The sequence below is a fragment of the Leptonychotes weddellii genome, chromosome 15 (genome assembly GCF_054177405.1).
Source record: "Leptonychotes weddellii isolate Sample4059 chromosome 15, ASM5417740v2, whole genome shotgun sequence".
Classification (NCBI taxonomy): Eukaryota; Metazoa; Chordata; class Mammalia; order Carnivora; family Phocidae; genus Leptonychotes; species Leptonychotes weddellii.
In genome coordinates, this window is record NC_138383.1 from 49,601,940 (window position 1) to 49,616,822 (window position 14,883).

Sequence of the window (14,883 nt, forward strand, 5' to 3'; positions counted from 1 at the left end):
AGAGCACATGAGAGGGGGAGGGGCAGAGAGAGAAGCAGACTCCCTGCCGAGCAGGGAGCCCGATGCGGGACTCGATCCTGGGACTCCAGGATCATGACCTGAGCCGAAGGCAGTCGCTTAACCAACTGAGCCACCCAGGCGCCCCGAGATATTTTTTAAAAATTGGATTTGTGGGGCACTTGGGTGGCTCAGTTGGTTAAGCATCTGGCTCTTGATCTCACTCAGGTCTTGATCTAACGGTCATGAGTTCAAGCCCCGTGTTGGGCTTGATGCTGGGTGTGGAGCCTACTTAAAAAAAAAAAAAATAGCTGGATTTGTATTGGTAATATATAAAATTATAGATTATTCTGGAGATAACTGATACCTTTATAATATCATCCCACTTAAGAGAATGGACTGTGGGGCGCCTGGGTGGCTCAGTTGGTTAAGTGACTGCCTTTGGCGCAGGTCATGGTCCCAGGGTCCTGGGATCGAGCCCCACATCGGGCTCCCTGCTCTGTGGGAAGCCTGCTTCTCCCTCTCCCACTCCCACTGCTTGTGTCCCCTCTCTAGCTGTGTCTCTGTCAAATAAATAAAATCTTTGAAAAAAACATAAAATAAATGAGCCTAATACTTCTTCATTAGGTGTAAGCATTTCCTTTCTAATCTTTGCTAAATGTTCTTATCATAAGTAGGTGTTGAACCTTATCAAATGCTTTTTAAAATTATCAGTTGAGATAACCATATAATTTTTTTTTAAAGATTTTATTTATTTATTTGAGACAGAGAGAATGAGAGAGAGAGAGCACATGAGAGGGGGGAGGGTCAGAGGTTGAAGCAGGCTCCCTGCCGAGCAGGGAGCCCGATGCGGGACTCGATCCAGGGACTCCAGGATCATGACCTGAGCCGAAAGCAGTCGCTTAACCAACTGAGCCACCCAGGCGCCCGAGATAACCATATAATTTTATTTCTTTGGTCAATTAATGTGCTGGATTAAAATGGAGGGATTTTCTTTTCTTTTTTTTAAAGATTCCGCTTATTTATTTTTGCGAGAGAGACAGAGAGAGAGTACAAGCAGGGGGAGGGGCAGAGGGAGAAGCGGACTCCCCGCTGAGCAGGGAGCCCTACGTGGGACTCGATCCCAGGACGCCGAGATCATGACCTGAGCTGAAGGCAGACGCTTAACTGACTGAGCCACCCAGGCGCCCCAAATGGATGGATTTTCTAATACTGAAGCACTTGCGTTCCTGGGAGAACCTGTCCTTGTTTGTGATGACACTTTATTATTATTTTTTTAAGTTTTGTTTATTTAAGTAGTCTCTATACCCAATATGGGACTCGAACTCACAACCCTGAGATCAAGAGTCACATGCTCTATTGACTAAGCCAGCCAGGCACCCCAGTGTTTCTCTTATATTATCCTTAATTGACTGCAGAGGCAAGATTACCCTAGCCTTATAACGTGAGCTGCTCACCTTTTCACTCCTTCTCCAGATCTGTATCTCAAACATGCCCTCCGGGCTGAACCATAGCCGATCATCTGGCCCACCTTCCTCTTTCCTAAATGTCAAAATATTATCGCTCTTATTTTGCAGATGAGACAGATTGAGACCCAAGAGTAAATTCCCGAATGAGATGGAGTTGAAGCCTGCAATATTTTATCTGCCTTGGGTCTACAACCTCTAGGTCCGATCAGTAAAATAATAATCAGTGACCAGTATAATAATTAGTTCTTGAGTAACAATGGATACTATTAAAATAATATCGCAAGTTTCCAAAGTTCACTTATTTATCAGTTTTTCAGAGCTAGAACACATTTTCCCATAGAAACAAACAAGTAGGTTGGTTTCCCATGCCAGATTGCTTCCCTTGTCCCTTTACCCCTCACCCCCATGCTGTGGTGTATATCCCCTCAACTAACCCAGTCTTCCAGCCAGACCTAGTCTTTCAAACTCTTCTTCTACGCCAAGGCACTTCTCTGAAGGCTCCTTTCCTAGACCTTACTGAAACCCGGCTGTCTTGGAGGACACACTTCCCCAGGAGGTCTCTTAATTTTTGGTCTTATTTCACATGCTTCAGGGTCCAGAGCGGGGGGTATTGCACTCCCCCCCACCCTCACCCAGTCTAGACCATGATTCTTCCTTCCTCCTTCAAAATCCTCTGCTCCTTTGAAGTTCATGTCTGGAAGTGCATCACCCACCACCTCTAATTGTTGCTAGGGTCTTGCTGCTTGGCCTCTCACCCGCATTCACTGATAACTTTACCACCCGGCTCATCATCTTCCCCATCTTCTCTTCCCATCATCACTGTTGTCGACTTCAACATCTGTCAGGCTCCACCTGGCGGTGTCCTCTCAACCCTCACTGTCATCTCTGGTGATCTTTCTCTTCAGCCCATCCTCAGGCCCCTACGCTAGGCTTTGTCATCTCCAAAAACAGCCTCCTCCAACTGACTGAACTCAAGCCTCCTACGTCTGACAGTCACCTGCCAGCCTGCCAGCTCATTGTCTCATGTATCCTGCTCCCTTCGCTTCATGGAGACCTCTAAACCGTAGACCCTCTCCATTTCTCACTACCCACCAACCACCCCCCCCTTTTTTTTTAAAGATTTAATTCAGTTATTTGACAGAGATTGAGAGAGAGAGAGCAGAAGCACGGGGAGAGGCAGAGGGAGAGGGAGAAGCAGGCTCCCCGCTGAACAGGGACCCCGACGCAGGACTCTATCCCAGGACCCCAGGATCATGACCTGAGCCAGAGACAGATGTTCAACTAACTGAGCCCCCCAGGCACCCCTCCACCAACCCTTCTCCTTTTTTAAAAATATTTTATTTATTTATTTGACAGAGAGACACAGCGAGAGAGGGAACACAAGCAGGGGGAATGGGAGAGGGAGAAGCAGGCTTCCCATGGAGCAGGGAGCCCGATGTGGGGCTCGATCCCAGGACCCTGGGACCATGACCTGAGCCAAAGGCAGATGTTTGGGGTGCCTGGGTGGCTCAGTTGTTAAGCATCTGCCTTTGGCTCAGGTCATGGTCCCAGGGTCCTGGGATCAGCCCCGCATTGCGCTCCCTGCTCGGCAGGAGGCCTGCTTCTCCCTCTCCCGCTCCCCCTGCTTGTGTTCCCTCTCTCGCTGTCTGTCTGTCAAATAAATAAATAAAATCTTAAAAAAAAAAAGGCAGATGTTTAATGACTGAGCCACCCAGGCGCCCCTCCACCAACCCTTCTTATGTTTACTTCCCTTCTTACCCAATTTATATCTGCCATTCAACACATAAAACACTCTCATGCAAATACCTTAATATTCTTTCTCTCTTCAGCAAAATCCCAACCCTGGTTAGGTCCAACCATCCATCCACTTGTTCCTTGGACCCAACCGTTTACTTGAAGGTTACTATAGCAAAACATCCACAATGATGTGACTGGTCACACTTGAAATTAGGGGCTCTTAACTGGGACCTATTTTTCCCCTCCTCTCACTCGGACATTTGGCAATGTCTGGAGCCATTTTGGATGGTCACATGGGGCTCAGAAGAGCGTTCAACTGGCATCTCATCAATGGAAGTCAGCGATGCTGCTAAATATCCTATAATGCACAGGACAGTCACCTACAACAGGGAATTATCTGGCCCCAAATGTCAATGGTGTTGAGGTTGCTCACTACATTGCCCCTTTAACTGCCTTCACAACATGCACCATTTGTTTTTGTCTCTATGGTCTGCTTTCTCCCTCTAGAATCTCAATGACAAGAGTGCAGTGTTCTCGGGGCGCCTGGGTGGCTCAGTCGTTAAGCGTCTGCCTTCGGCTCGAGTCATGATCCCGGGGTCCTGGGATCGAGCCCCGCGTCGGGCTCCCTGCTCCGCGGGAAGCCTGCTTCTCCCTCTCCCACTCCCCCTGCTTGTGTTCCCTCTCTCGCTGTGTCTCTCTCTGTCAAATAAATGGATAAAATCTTTAAAAAAAAAAAAAAAGAGTGCAGTGTTCTCATCTGTCCTGTTACAGCTGTCTCAAGCGTCGAGCATGGGGCCTGGTACGTTACCTAGGCACGCAGGAAATATCTGTTGAACAAGTGAATGAAAATACTGTTTATTTGTAGTTTCTTCACGGGTTCATCAAATATTTATTGGCGATAAACCAGGACGCATCTACAGTGGGAGCCTGACATTGAATAAATAATCACGCAGAGTAAATAGTTTGAAACTCTGATAAGAACTTTGCAAGTTAAAGCTCAAGTAGCGGTGAGTGAGCATTCAGCCGGTGATATGACTCAGTGTAGGGTGGGGTGGTCAGGCCAGGCTTCCCAGGAAAGGTGATATTTGAGCTGGTCACCGAGGGACCAGTGGGTTAGCCGGGTAGAGGATGGCGGGTGGGGGTGCATGGAGGACAGCATCCAGGCGTAGGGAACAGAGTGTGTGAAGGGCATCTGGTGGAGCAGAGAGAAGGCCAGTGGGGCTGAGGCACAGTTCGGTAAGTCACAATATGGCATCTATTTGCCAAATCCAGTGGAACAAGAGAAGAGGTGTGACATTGGAAGATTTTAAGGATTTTATTTTATTTTTTTCTAAGATTTTATTTATTTATTTGAGAGAGACAGAGCGAGAGAGCACAAACAGGGGGAGCAGCAGAGGGAGAGGGAGAAGCAGGCTTCCCGCGGAGCAGGGAGCCCGATGCGGGGCTCGATCCCGGGCTCGATCCCAGGACCCTGGGATCATGACCTGAGCCGAAGGCAGACGCTTAACCGACTGAGCCACCCAGGCGCCCCTGGAAGATTTTAAGGAGTTTAAACAGAAAGTAACAAGACCTAAGCTTGAAACAAACAAACAAAAGTTGACTTCCGGAGAAGGGACACGCAGGGAAGCAGGGATGTGGGTTTGGAGGCAGGTGTGTGCAGGCAGAGGAGGTGCTGGTGGGTCGGCCTGAGTAGTGGCAATGAGCTTGGAGACAAGCTGGATAGACTGCAGTAATGAGAAACATAAAATTTTGGAGCTGGAAAGCACCTTAAAACAACAAAAAAACCCAACTCACCATTAATAAAAAAAAATAGAAAAATAAAAACAAATAACAGATAATCCTTTAAAGTCTCATTAAAAGAGCAGGGTAATTAGCTTAGTACCAGGGCCCTTTAATATTTTTGCTGCATAAAAGGAGAGGCTTACAGAGAAACGGTTGAGAGGGGGAAGAAAAATGAGAAATGGGAGAGAGTTGGGGGGAAAAGGAGAGAGAAATGGAGAGGAAGATGGGAAGGTGTGAGTCGGAGAGTGTAGGAGAGGTGGGTCGGAAGGACTGTGGGCAAGGGGACACGGATGTGATGCCGCTGGGCTCCCGGGGCAGAGAAGGGGCTGGAAGGTAGACTCAGAGGGAGGGGAGTGCAATGGGATGTGGAAAAGGCAGGAAGGGGAGAAGACACAAGGTGAGGGAGGGATGAGTGAACGGAGACGCTTGGAAGAGATGTGCGCGGGGAGTCCCGGGCAACAGTCTGGGCAGAGTGAGAGCAGAAGCCCAAGGGCCACGTGGGAGTCTGAGGGCTGAACCCAAGGCCACCCAGGAGGGGACGTTAGGGAGGACAGCACACAGAGTCAGGTCCAGGTTCAGGAAGGAAAGGGAAATGTGTGCATGGCTGGAGGGACGGGGAAGTGAGAAAGTGGAGGACAGGTCTGGAAAGATTCCAGGGGAGGGGAATGACGGGTGTGGCCAAGAATCTGACCGAGGCCTTACCCTGCTCCCCACCCTCTGCTGACTTCTGGCCTCAGTGTTTTCGTCCCTTTGCTAGGAAGGAGGCTTGAGGCAGGGGGGGATAGTGATGGCCGGGAGGTGGGACACCAAGGGCCCAGGCATTAGGTTATGGCAGGGATAGGGCCTGGAATGGAGAGCCAAGAAGGTGGGGGTGTTGGGGCACGATGCCTGGAAGCCGGCTCTCAGTTGGAGGGCAGTACAGGAGTGGGAAGCGACAGAGGCCGCAGGACCGTGGTTCTGGGAATGGAGACTCCAAGGAGGCTGCTAAGTGCGGGAGTTCTGAGGGATCGGAGCTAGGGTTCCTGAAGCTGGGGACGGTTAGGATAGTCAACTGGGGGCGGGGGGAACACGAGCAGAGGGTGGTGGCGAAAGTAGGGCGGGACAAAGAGCGCCTGGAGTAGAAACCAAGAGTCCCTGCGGGTGGGGGGGTGGGGAGGCGGAGACCAGGGGCCCGGGGCGTCCCCCGAGCCCTGGTTCCGCAGTATCCCAGGCGCACCTGCTGGGGTGAAGTGAGGGGGCACCCTGTGCCTGAGGGAAGTCCAGTCTAGAGGGGCCGACTTTGAGCTTGGAACTCCGGAGAAGCCTCCACCTCCTCCCCACCTGCAGTCCCAGCCGGGCAGGAGAAGGGGTGTGACCCTGACGCTCAGGTTTCTTCCTCTTCACCTGGGCCAGGACTTCCGGCTCAGGTGAGTGTCCCTTCGGTGACGTCAGGTCACTCTCGGCCGCCCCTCGGGTCCGGCCCGCCCCGTGCTCCCGGGGCCCGCGGGGGCGCGCCCCTGACGCCCTACAAATACTCAGGTGCGCCGCACCTGCCTGCCCGCATCTGCCCGCTCACGGCTGAGCAACGTCTCTCGCTCGGCAGCCTCGGGCCGACAGCCCAGGGTACTTTGGGGACCCCCAGCCCCCAGGGCCGCGCGCGTATACTGCCCCTCCGCCTTTTGTTTGGCTACGGTCGCCGGGAGCGCCGGAGGGGACCGCCTTGTCTTCGCCGATCGCTTCTTCGACCACCAGTCCTCGGGCGGAGCCTGTTCCTTGAGCTGTGAAGACCCTCGACCCGCCGGACGGATCGATTTGTGTTTTCTTCGGGTGACAAAAAGATTTGGAATCACCTGACCCAAAAACTTCTCTTTGGGTGACTTTAAGACTCCACTGCAAGTTGTTTTTTTGAGGGGCTGACCTCCCCAAGCTTTGCTTTACCGCAGGGTCGCCCGCCCGGCGTCCCCAATCTTTTCCGAGGGCAGACATGGCCAATTCGGGCCTGCAGCTGCTGGGCTTCGCCATGGCCCTGCTGGGCTGGGTGGCCCTGGTGGCGTGCACCGCCATCCCGCAGTGGCAGACGAGCTCTTACGCGGGCGACAACATCATCACGGCCCAGGCCATGTACAAGGGGCTCTGGATGGACTGCATCATGCAGAGCACGGGCCTGATGAGCTGCAAGTCGTACGACTCGGTGCTCGCGCTGTCGGGTAAGGCCGCGGGGTCGACGGGGCGGACGTGCCCGGGCTGAGGGCGGGGAGCGGGGCAGGGCGCCAGGCCCCACCGCCCGACGCCCGGGGTTGCCGGGGAGCAGGCGGGGCGGAGGAAGCGGAAGCGGCCGGGCAGGGGCACGGGGAGGGCCGCGGGCCCGGGTTCCAGCGGCTGCACGTCTGCCCCCGCCCCGGCCGGCTGGGCTCCCTTCCCCCCCCACCGCCGCGCCTGGCGGCCCAAGCCCCTCCAGCGCTCTCCTCCCCCCGCCGGCGCGCGCAGGTGGCGGCCTCCGACTCCCGCCCTTTCTCCCCGACAAAAGGCGGCGCGGGTCGGAGGGCGCGGGGTCGGCGGAGGAGCCATGCGCTCTGTCAGACTTGGGCCGCCGCCTGCGGCCTGTAATCTTTTTGTTTTTTTTAAAGATTTTATTTATTTATTTGAGAGAGAGAGAAAGCATGAGGTGGGGAGGGTCAGAGGGAGAAGCAGACTCCCTGCTGAGCAGGGAGCCCGATGCGGGACTCGATCCCGGGACTCCAGGATCATGACCCCAGCCGAAGGCAGTCGCCTAACCAACTGAGTCACCCAGGCGCCCCTGCGGCCTGTAATCTTATCGGCCGATTAGCCGAAGCCACAAACCCGGTGGCCACGATAGCGGGGTCAGCGCTGGGCCGTGGGCCGGGCCGTGCGGCCCAGCGCGGGGACTCGGGCCGCCTCCTCCGCTCCGCGCCGCGGGCCCCAGCCCCCTTACCCTCCTCCCGGGGCAGTTTCATCGAAACCCTTGCGCCCCGGGCGGGTCCCAGGGCCGAGAGAGGGCGGGGCGGGAAGGCCGCGGAGCCGGGAGGGGCGGGATCCACCCGCTGCGGCCGGGACTTGGGCGCCCAAGGGGCCCCAGGCCAGCGGCCCACGGCGACTCGAAGGCCGGAGCCGTCCGCACGTCCAGCAACGAGGGCGTCCTTCCCCCTTTCCCGCAGCGGCCCTGCAGGCCACCCGAGCCCTGATGGTGGTATCCCTGGTGCTGGGCTTCCTGGCCATGTTCGTGGCCACCACGGGCATGAAGTGCACAAACTGTGGGGGCGACGACAAAGTGAAGAAGGCCCGGATAGCCATGACCGGAGGCTTCATTTTCATCGTGTCAGGTGAGCTCTCCCCCTGCGTCTGGGAGTGAAGGTGTGCAAGGTGCTGGTTTGGGGGTCTCCTAATACATCTTAACCATCCTGTCTCCAGGTCTTGCTGCCTTGGTAGCTTGTTCCTGGTACGGCCACCAGATTGTCACAGACTTTTATAGCGCATTGGTCCCCATGAATCTTAAGTAAGTATGGGAGCCCTGCCTCCTAAGGGGACGCCAGGTCTGGATTCCTGGCGTCAGGAACAGCAGGGTTTCTGACCCCAACCCTCTCTCCCCATAGGTACGAGTTTGGTCCTGCCATCTTCGTTGGCTGGGCAGGGTCTGCTCTGGTCATCCTGGGAGGTGCCCTGCTCTCTTGCTCCTGTTCTGGGAGTGAGGGCAAAACCGGGTACCGTGCACCCCGCTCCTACCCTAAGCCCAACTCTGCCAAGGAGTACGTGTGAGCTGGGACCCCCTTGCCCCAGCCTGGCAGCCTCTGGTGTGGTTAGGTACCCGAAATGACCTGGGGCAGATCTCAGCTGGTGGGCGGGCTGTGGGGCAGAAGCCTCGTCACTCCAGCCAGGTGTACCATGTACAGTTCCCCCGGGGTGGGGGTGGGGGTGGGGGGAGGGGAGGAGGGGTGAGGGAGACAAAAGAGGGGGATTGGGTGTGCTTTTTGTACGGTAATAAAAAAGTATGTTTTGGAAAAAAGTAGGCTTCTTTTTTTCCCCTTCAGGGCCTCTGCTTTCTTCCAACCCAAATCCTTGCAGGGAACCTGGAACCTTTAAATGCACCTGCTTCGGCTTGAAACAGAGCATGTACTGAGCACCCATGGTGTGCAAGGCTCTCCCTGTGGCACCATTCCTTGTCATTCAGGCCCCAACTCTGACCACTGACTCTAACAGACTCAAGTGCCTGGTTTCCCTACCTCTTCCCATTCTTCAGTCCCTTCTGCTGCCAACTCTTGCTTAGCTACCCCAGTTCCTTTCCGTAGAAAAATAAAGACTTTATTAGGCACCTTCCCCTAAGGCCCCTTCCCCACATTCTGTCCAGATGGGAAGTTACTCTGACTCAGAGGTCTTGGGGCAGGGCCTCTGCAGACCCGAGAACAAAGGTGGGGGCAGGGACAGGGCAAGGCCAATGCAAACAATGGGAGGATGGTTATGGGTCCAAGGTCTTTCTCCTCCCTTCCAATTCCAGGCCAGTCAAACATCCAGGTCATCATCTGGGTCGTCTTGGTCCAGGTCATCATATGCATCTGGCTCATAGAAGATGTGGCTGGTGGCTTGGCCAGGCCCAGGACGCAGTAGAGCCTGCTGTCTGAGAAGGGAGAAGTGGAGAGTTGGTGCTGGGGGGCGGGGAGGGGAGGAATCATGTCTGCTGCATACTCTCTTTCTTCTTGGTCCGAGTCTCTTTCTCTGACCTCCCTGTTTAGTTGGTATGGAAGCACCACTTGGTACTGGAATAGAAACGCTTAGAACTGTTCTCCTAATGACACCTCACGTTCTTAGCAGCTTGAGGGCAAGGATCCTGCCACAGTCTTGCTTCACCCACCCACACACTGGGCAGAGAACAACAGGCATATACTGAAGCCGTTATTAACCTGCCCGCCACACCCATCTAGCTTCCTGGCCTCCCAGCACTGTTGCCTAGAGATTGGTAGGGCCACTTCCCCAGGGTATGGGCTGGCTCAGCCCAGACCCAGATTGCTCTGTGACCCAAGGCTCTACTGGAGAGAAGAGACATAAAGAACCTTTTGCCTTGTTGGGAGAATGAGTGGATAGAGAACCACTCCCCAGACTTGTCTTTGGAGGCGGACTTCAGCCCCTATAAAGTCTGGGAGGTTAACCAATAACCTGCTATCACTCCTATCCCAGGCCCAGATGCTGGGCTCTACTCAAGAACCCAGGCACCTCACCCCCAACCTTACTTTTCAGAGCTGAACTGGAAGGGCAGCGTCAGGCTGTCTTTGGCTTCTCTCTCTTTCTTGGACAGGTGAAGGTTAAAGGTCACATGAGCTGTGGGGTCCACCTGAAGGTACAAAGGATGCTGTCCCTTTGCCTCATGGCTGGAATCCCCGACCCCACCCTCCAATCCCTTGTTCTGGCGCCGGCACCCTTAGATACCGGGGGGGTGTGAGGATCTGGGTGGGGCTGGGACTCTAGCGGGGGTTCCCCCTGGAGATCCAGGCTGAAGTCGGGCAGGATGGAGAACCACTGAGTCTGCGGAGAAGAAAGAGTAAGAACAGAAAGGTGTTTTCCATCTTACGGAGCAAACCACGGAGAACTCGGACCGAACTGCCCTGGCCCCCGGGGCAACTACGGAATGGGCCGCCTGCAGCTCCTGCTCCTCCCTCCTCAGCTCTTCCTCAAACGTCTCCATCAGGACCCGTTCCTTCTCCCCCAGGAACCGCTCCCAGGCTTTTGTCCTTTGCCATTTCTTGGAAGATGACACCTCCTCCCACTTAAGCTCACGGGATCCGAGTCAGGCAATCTTGAGTTCAAATCCTGGCTCTACCACTCACTCTCTGGAACCCTGGGTAACCTTCCCCAAGCCGCTCAATGGGGATAATGAAACCATCCACCTCACGGGGTAGCCGTGAAGATTCAGTGAGGGAAATGACGACACACGGGGAAGCGTTCCCTCACATCAGCTCTCTTACTCCCCTTCTTACTTGCGCTCGACCTCCCATGCTTCCCTGGGGGTTCTCCTGACCTGAAGGGCTGGGCGCTGTCGGGGCCTCCGAGAGAGGATGTGGGCCGAAGCCTGGCCCATTGCCCCGCTCAGGGTCACTTCGGTCTGGGCCAGGCTGCTCAGGGCTCCCAGGGGGCCTGGGCCATGGAGCTCTTCATGCAGCAGGCCTAGCACTCGCACAGGCTCGGCCAGGCAGCTGCCACCTGGAGGGACAAGGAGGGTGGGGCACACTCAGGATGGAGGCCTGGGCTCGAAGAGCAGAGGAGGAGCACTCGAGGTGAGGCCACATTCCATCACGGCTCTGCTGGTCCTGACCTCCCTCGGCTGGTCTGACAGCTCTGGAGCCTGCTTCGGGCCTCACCTCGTTACTGTGAATCTGAACACGGTCCACTCGGACTTCAGTCCTCAGGAGCTCCTTCCTCACTGCCCAACGGATGGAATCAACCCCTTCCTCATCTGCTCTCCGCCTAGTTTCCAGCTTCGTCTCTTACACGCTGAACTCCTTGCAGGTTTGGGACCTTTACACTGTGATCCCACTCAATGCCTTTGGTTCCCTCAACTTTCCCTCTCCCTTTCTGGGCGTATTGACAAGGCGTTAGGCACTGCACCAAATCCTTTCACGTTTCAGTCCTTACAAAGGCCAGCATTTTTAGGCCGAACCACATGAAATTGCTGTTACTTGACACGTATGTGTATCTGACCTACCAAGACAGGATTCCAAATGGTTCATCCTACCGTTATCCATTCACCCCACTCCCCCCTTCCTGCTTGTATAGAGTAAACTGAAACACTGAGAGATCAAACACCTGAACACAAAGCTGGGTGTCTGATTCCAGAGTCCACTGTAGCACGCACAGCATACTTCAGGGCTAGTCCCAGGGCCCCTGGTCTGCCCAAATGTGCCTAGCAAACTCCGCTTAAGGCGCTCTGTGCCTGTTCCTTTATTACTACTACTGTTATCAGACTACCTTGTAATTGCTTATTTATCTGTGTCCTTTACGGGACTTTGAACAAAAATCTGACTAGAATTAGTCTTTACCTTCCCATCATCTAGAATTGTGCCTGACACATTGCACAATTCTTATCCGTTGAGTGCACGAATGAAACCAACAAGTAAGAACGAACTTGGAAAAGAAACAATAAAGTGACTGATAGATGACATCATGGAATAATCAAGAACGAGAATAAACATTAAAGATATGGAATAAGGCACAACTGGAGATCTCTAGTATGTTTTTTCTTAGGCTGGAAAGGGGCTTGTTCCTTGGCAGGGGAAAGCGTATGAGAAGAACAAAGGGAAGTGTCACCAGGGCGGGAGTGTTGATGGCTCAAGGCACAGAGCGCCTGGCAGAGGGCAGTACAGGGAAGGTGCAGCAGCAGCCAGCTCAGTGAATCGAGAGCGATGGTGAAAGGACCAGGATCTGTCCTCCTGCACATGGCTTGCAAGGCTCCCAGGGGTCCCCCTGGAAGGGCTTCCCCAGTCTGTGACCAGCTGAGAGGATCTCTGAAGAGGTCATGGTAAATCAGCCTGCAAAGAGAAAACGGGAGACAACTTAACACTGCCCCCTCTCCTCAATCTTGAACTTTACCCTGTGATCTCTGGGGCTCTATTCTTTTTTATTTAATTTTTTTTAAAGATTTTATTTATTTATTTGACAGATAGAGAGCACAAGTAGGCAGAGAGGCAGGCAGAGGGAGAGGGAGAAGCAGACTCCCCGCTGAGCAGGGAGCCCGACGTGGGGCTCGATCCCAGGACTCCAGGATCATGACCTGAGCCGAAGGCAGCCGCTTAACCGACTGAGCCACCCAGGCGCCCCTGGAGCTCTATTCTTCTGATTTAATATGCTAAACATTAGTGAAAGGTAATACTGAGAGATGGAATATAGTGATTGAAAACACAGACTTTGGTGTCAGAAAGCCCTGAGCTCCAAGCTTGGCTTTACTACTTACCCAAGGTCACCTAACTGGTAAATTACTTAATCTAAGACTCAGTTTCTTCAATTGTAGCATACGAACACCAACTGCTTGATCTTTAAAACAACTACACATCTATCTGCTCAGCGCTAACTTTGTATCAGAGCTTGCGATAGAGTATGTTAAGATGGCATTTATAAGAAAAACAAAAGAGGGCGCCTGGGTGGCTCAGTCGGTTGAGCGACTGCCTTCGGCTCAGGTCATGATCCTGGAGTCCCGGGATCGAGTCCCGCATCGGGCTCCCTACTCCGCAGGGAGTCTGCTTCTCCCTCTGACCCTCCCCCCTCTCCTGCTCTCTCTCTCTCTCTCATTCTCTCTCTCAAATAAATAAACAAAATCTTTAAAAAAAAAAAAAAAGAAAGAAAGAAAAGATAGAAAAGGAGGTATCGGGAACAACTGAATCCTATCCCAGGACTTCTAACCCTTGCCAGACTCCCTTGCCTGTACTACTTTAACAGCAGTTAGTGCCATGTGACTTGATTCTCGGATTCTTGATCTTCTCTAAGCTGTTCAACCAGCAGGAACCACGTGTCATGTCCTCTTCTCCATCCTTCCAGGGAATGACACGCATTAGGCACCACTCGGGAAATATTTGATGCTGCTGCTGCTGCTAACTACACCATCGGCCTTTTATCATGCTCTCTCTCTCAATTTCTACGGTCTGTGCTTGGGATTCTCCAGATACTCACCACTGCTCATCTCTTACGAATTTTCGCCTCCGGAAAGACCCACATCCGTTCACTGAATATCCGAGTAGCGGCTACCACACACCAGGTTGTGCGCTTGCTGCTGCAGGCCAATTTCCTTAGAGACCCCACATCCAATGCACTCTCTCCCAACTTACCGGCTGTTGATACTGGAGTCAAAACCTTCACGGAACTCGTCCTCGCTCACTTCGCAGCCCAGGATGTGGACCTGCTCCCCACTAAGGCAGAGATGGAGCGTGTCACAGAGTCGGGCCCGGGCGTCCCCCCCCCCCACCTCCGCCCCGGGGACCTCGGGGAGAAGGTGGGGGGTACTCACCACAGTGCAGCTTTCTTGATAAGCGCCTTCAAGAGACTGCGCCCCTCCCACTCCACGGAGTCTGGGGAGAGCGAGGGGCGGAGAAACAGCGTGAGAACGCGAAGGTTTCCGTCCTCGCGAACCCCTGGAGGCCACCCCTAGCGTGGCACACATGGCTCTTCCTCCCCCGTGCCTCTGGCCCTCACCCCGCAGCAGCACCAGGCCGCCCAGAGCCAACACCGACTCCATCTCTCATTCGCGTACGGTCCCTCCTCCGGCGCCCGCTGATGGCGTCACGGCCCGCTGCCCCGCCCCCTCCGAGTGAAAGGGGCGGGGCACCCACGAATCCTCCCACCACTGAGACCCGGTCTAGTCCGGAATGAGAGGTGATTATGTTCAATATCCCAGGGAGGGGCTCACGCGGAGGGGGCCCCTTCCGAGCCCTGGAGCACAGAAGCGGGACATTTTTTCCACGACTAGGGCCGGAAGAGCCGTTGGGGCAGTTATCAGTGGGAGGGGGAGGAGGCAGCACGAGCCCGTCCGACGGCCCGAATCCCGGCGGCGAGTGGCGTCACTCCGCCCCGCCCGCAGGCCCCGCCCCGCCGCCACCTTCCGCGCTTGCGCGATACTGCGGCCTTGTTGGGCGCTCACTCGGCTTTCCTTACCCGCCCCCATAGACCGAGGAGGGGGAACTTTAGTCCCGGTGAAGCGAATACACGTCACCACCGGAAACAGTGTCAGAGGGGAAGGGGGGGAAGAGAGGAGGGAGCTCTTAGGGCGGTAAAATGGCGCCTGTCAGAGTGGGAAATCCAGCTGCAGAGGCTGCAGCCCCGCTCCCCAGCGGCTAAGGCACCTCCGGCTTCGGGGAGGGGGAGGCCGCTCCGGTCCAGCCGTCCGCGCCCTTCGGCTCCCCCTCCCCCTCCTTCCCCGCTCCCTCGC

At 54.8% G+C, this 14,883-nt stretch overlaps 2 protein-coding genes across 3 annotated transcripts; one reads left to right on the plus strand and one right to left on the minus strand.

The window, feature by feature from the left end:
- Window positions 1–6,508: 6,508 nt before the first annotated feature.
- On the plus strand, window positions 6,509–8,893 carry CLDN7 (claudin 7). The gene is made up of 4 exons (XM_006738919.3): window positions 6,509–7,171; window positions 8,141–8,305; window positions 8,394–8,478; window positions 8,576–8,893. Exons 1-4 carry the CDS (start codon window positions 6,949–6,951, stop codon window positions 8,736–8,738), a joined length of 636 nt encoding a protein of 211 aa, XP_006738982.2. The 5' UTR covers window positions 6,509–6,948; the 3' UTR covers window positions 8,739–8,893.
- Window positions 8,894–9,259: 366 nt separating this feature from the next.
- ELP5 (elongator acetyltransferase complex subunit 5) lies at window positions 9,260–14,877 on the minus strand. Of its 2 annotated transcripts, none has more exons than XM_081805824.1 (8): window positions 14,610–14,877; window positions 13,966–14,026; window positions 13,787–13,867; window positions 12,276–12,496; window positions 10,990–11,171; window positions 10,401–10,496; window positions 10,205–10,305; window positions 9,260–9,594 (listed from the first exon to the last, which is right to left on the minus strand). In XM_081805824.1, exons 1-8 carry the CDS (start codon window positions 14,617–14,619, stop codon window positions 9,480–9,482), a joined length of 867 nt encoding a protein of 288 aa, XP_081661950.1. In that variant the 5' UTR covers window positions 14,620–14,877; the 3' UTR covers window positions 9,260–9,479. The 2 variants fall into 2 exon arrangements, with proteins under 2 accessions (XP_081661950.1, XP_081661949.1); XM_081805823.1 differs by lacking the exon at window positions 14,610–14,877 and adding an exon at window positions 14,151–14,354.
- Between the last annotated feature and the right edge of the window lie 6 nt (window positions 14,878–14,883).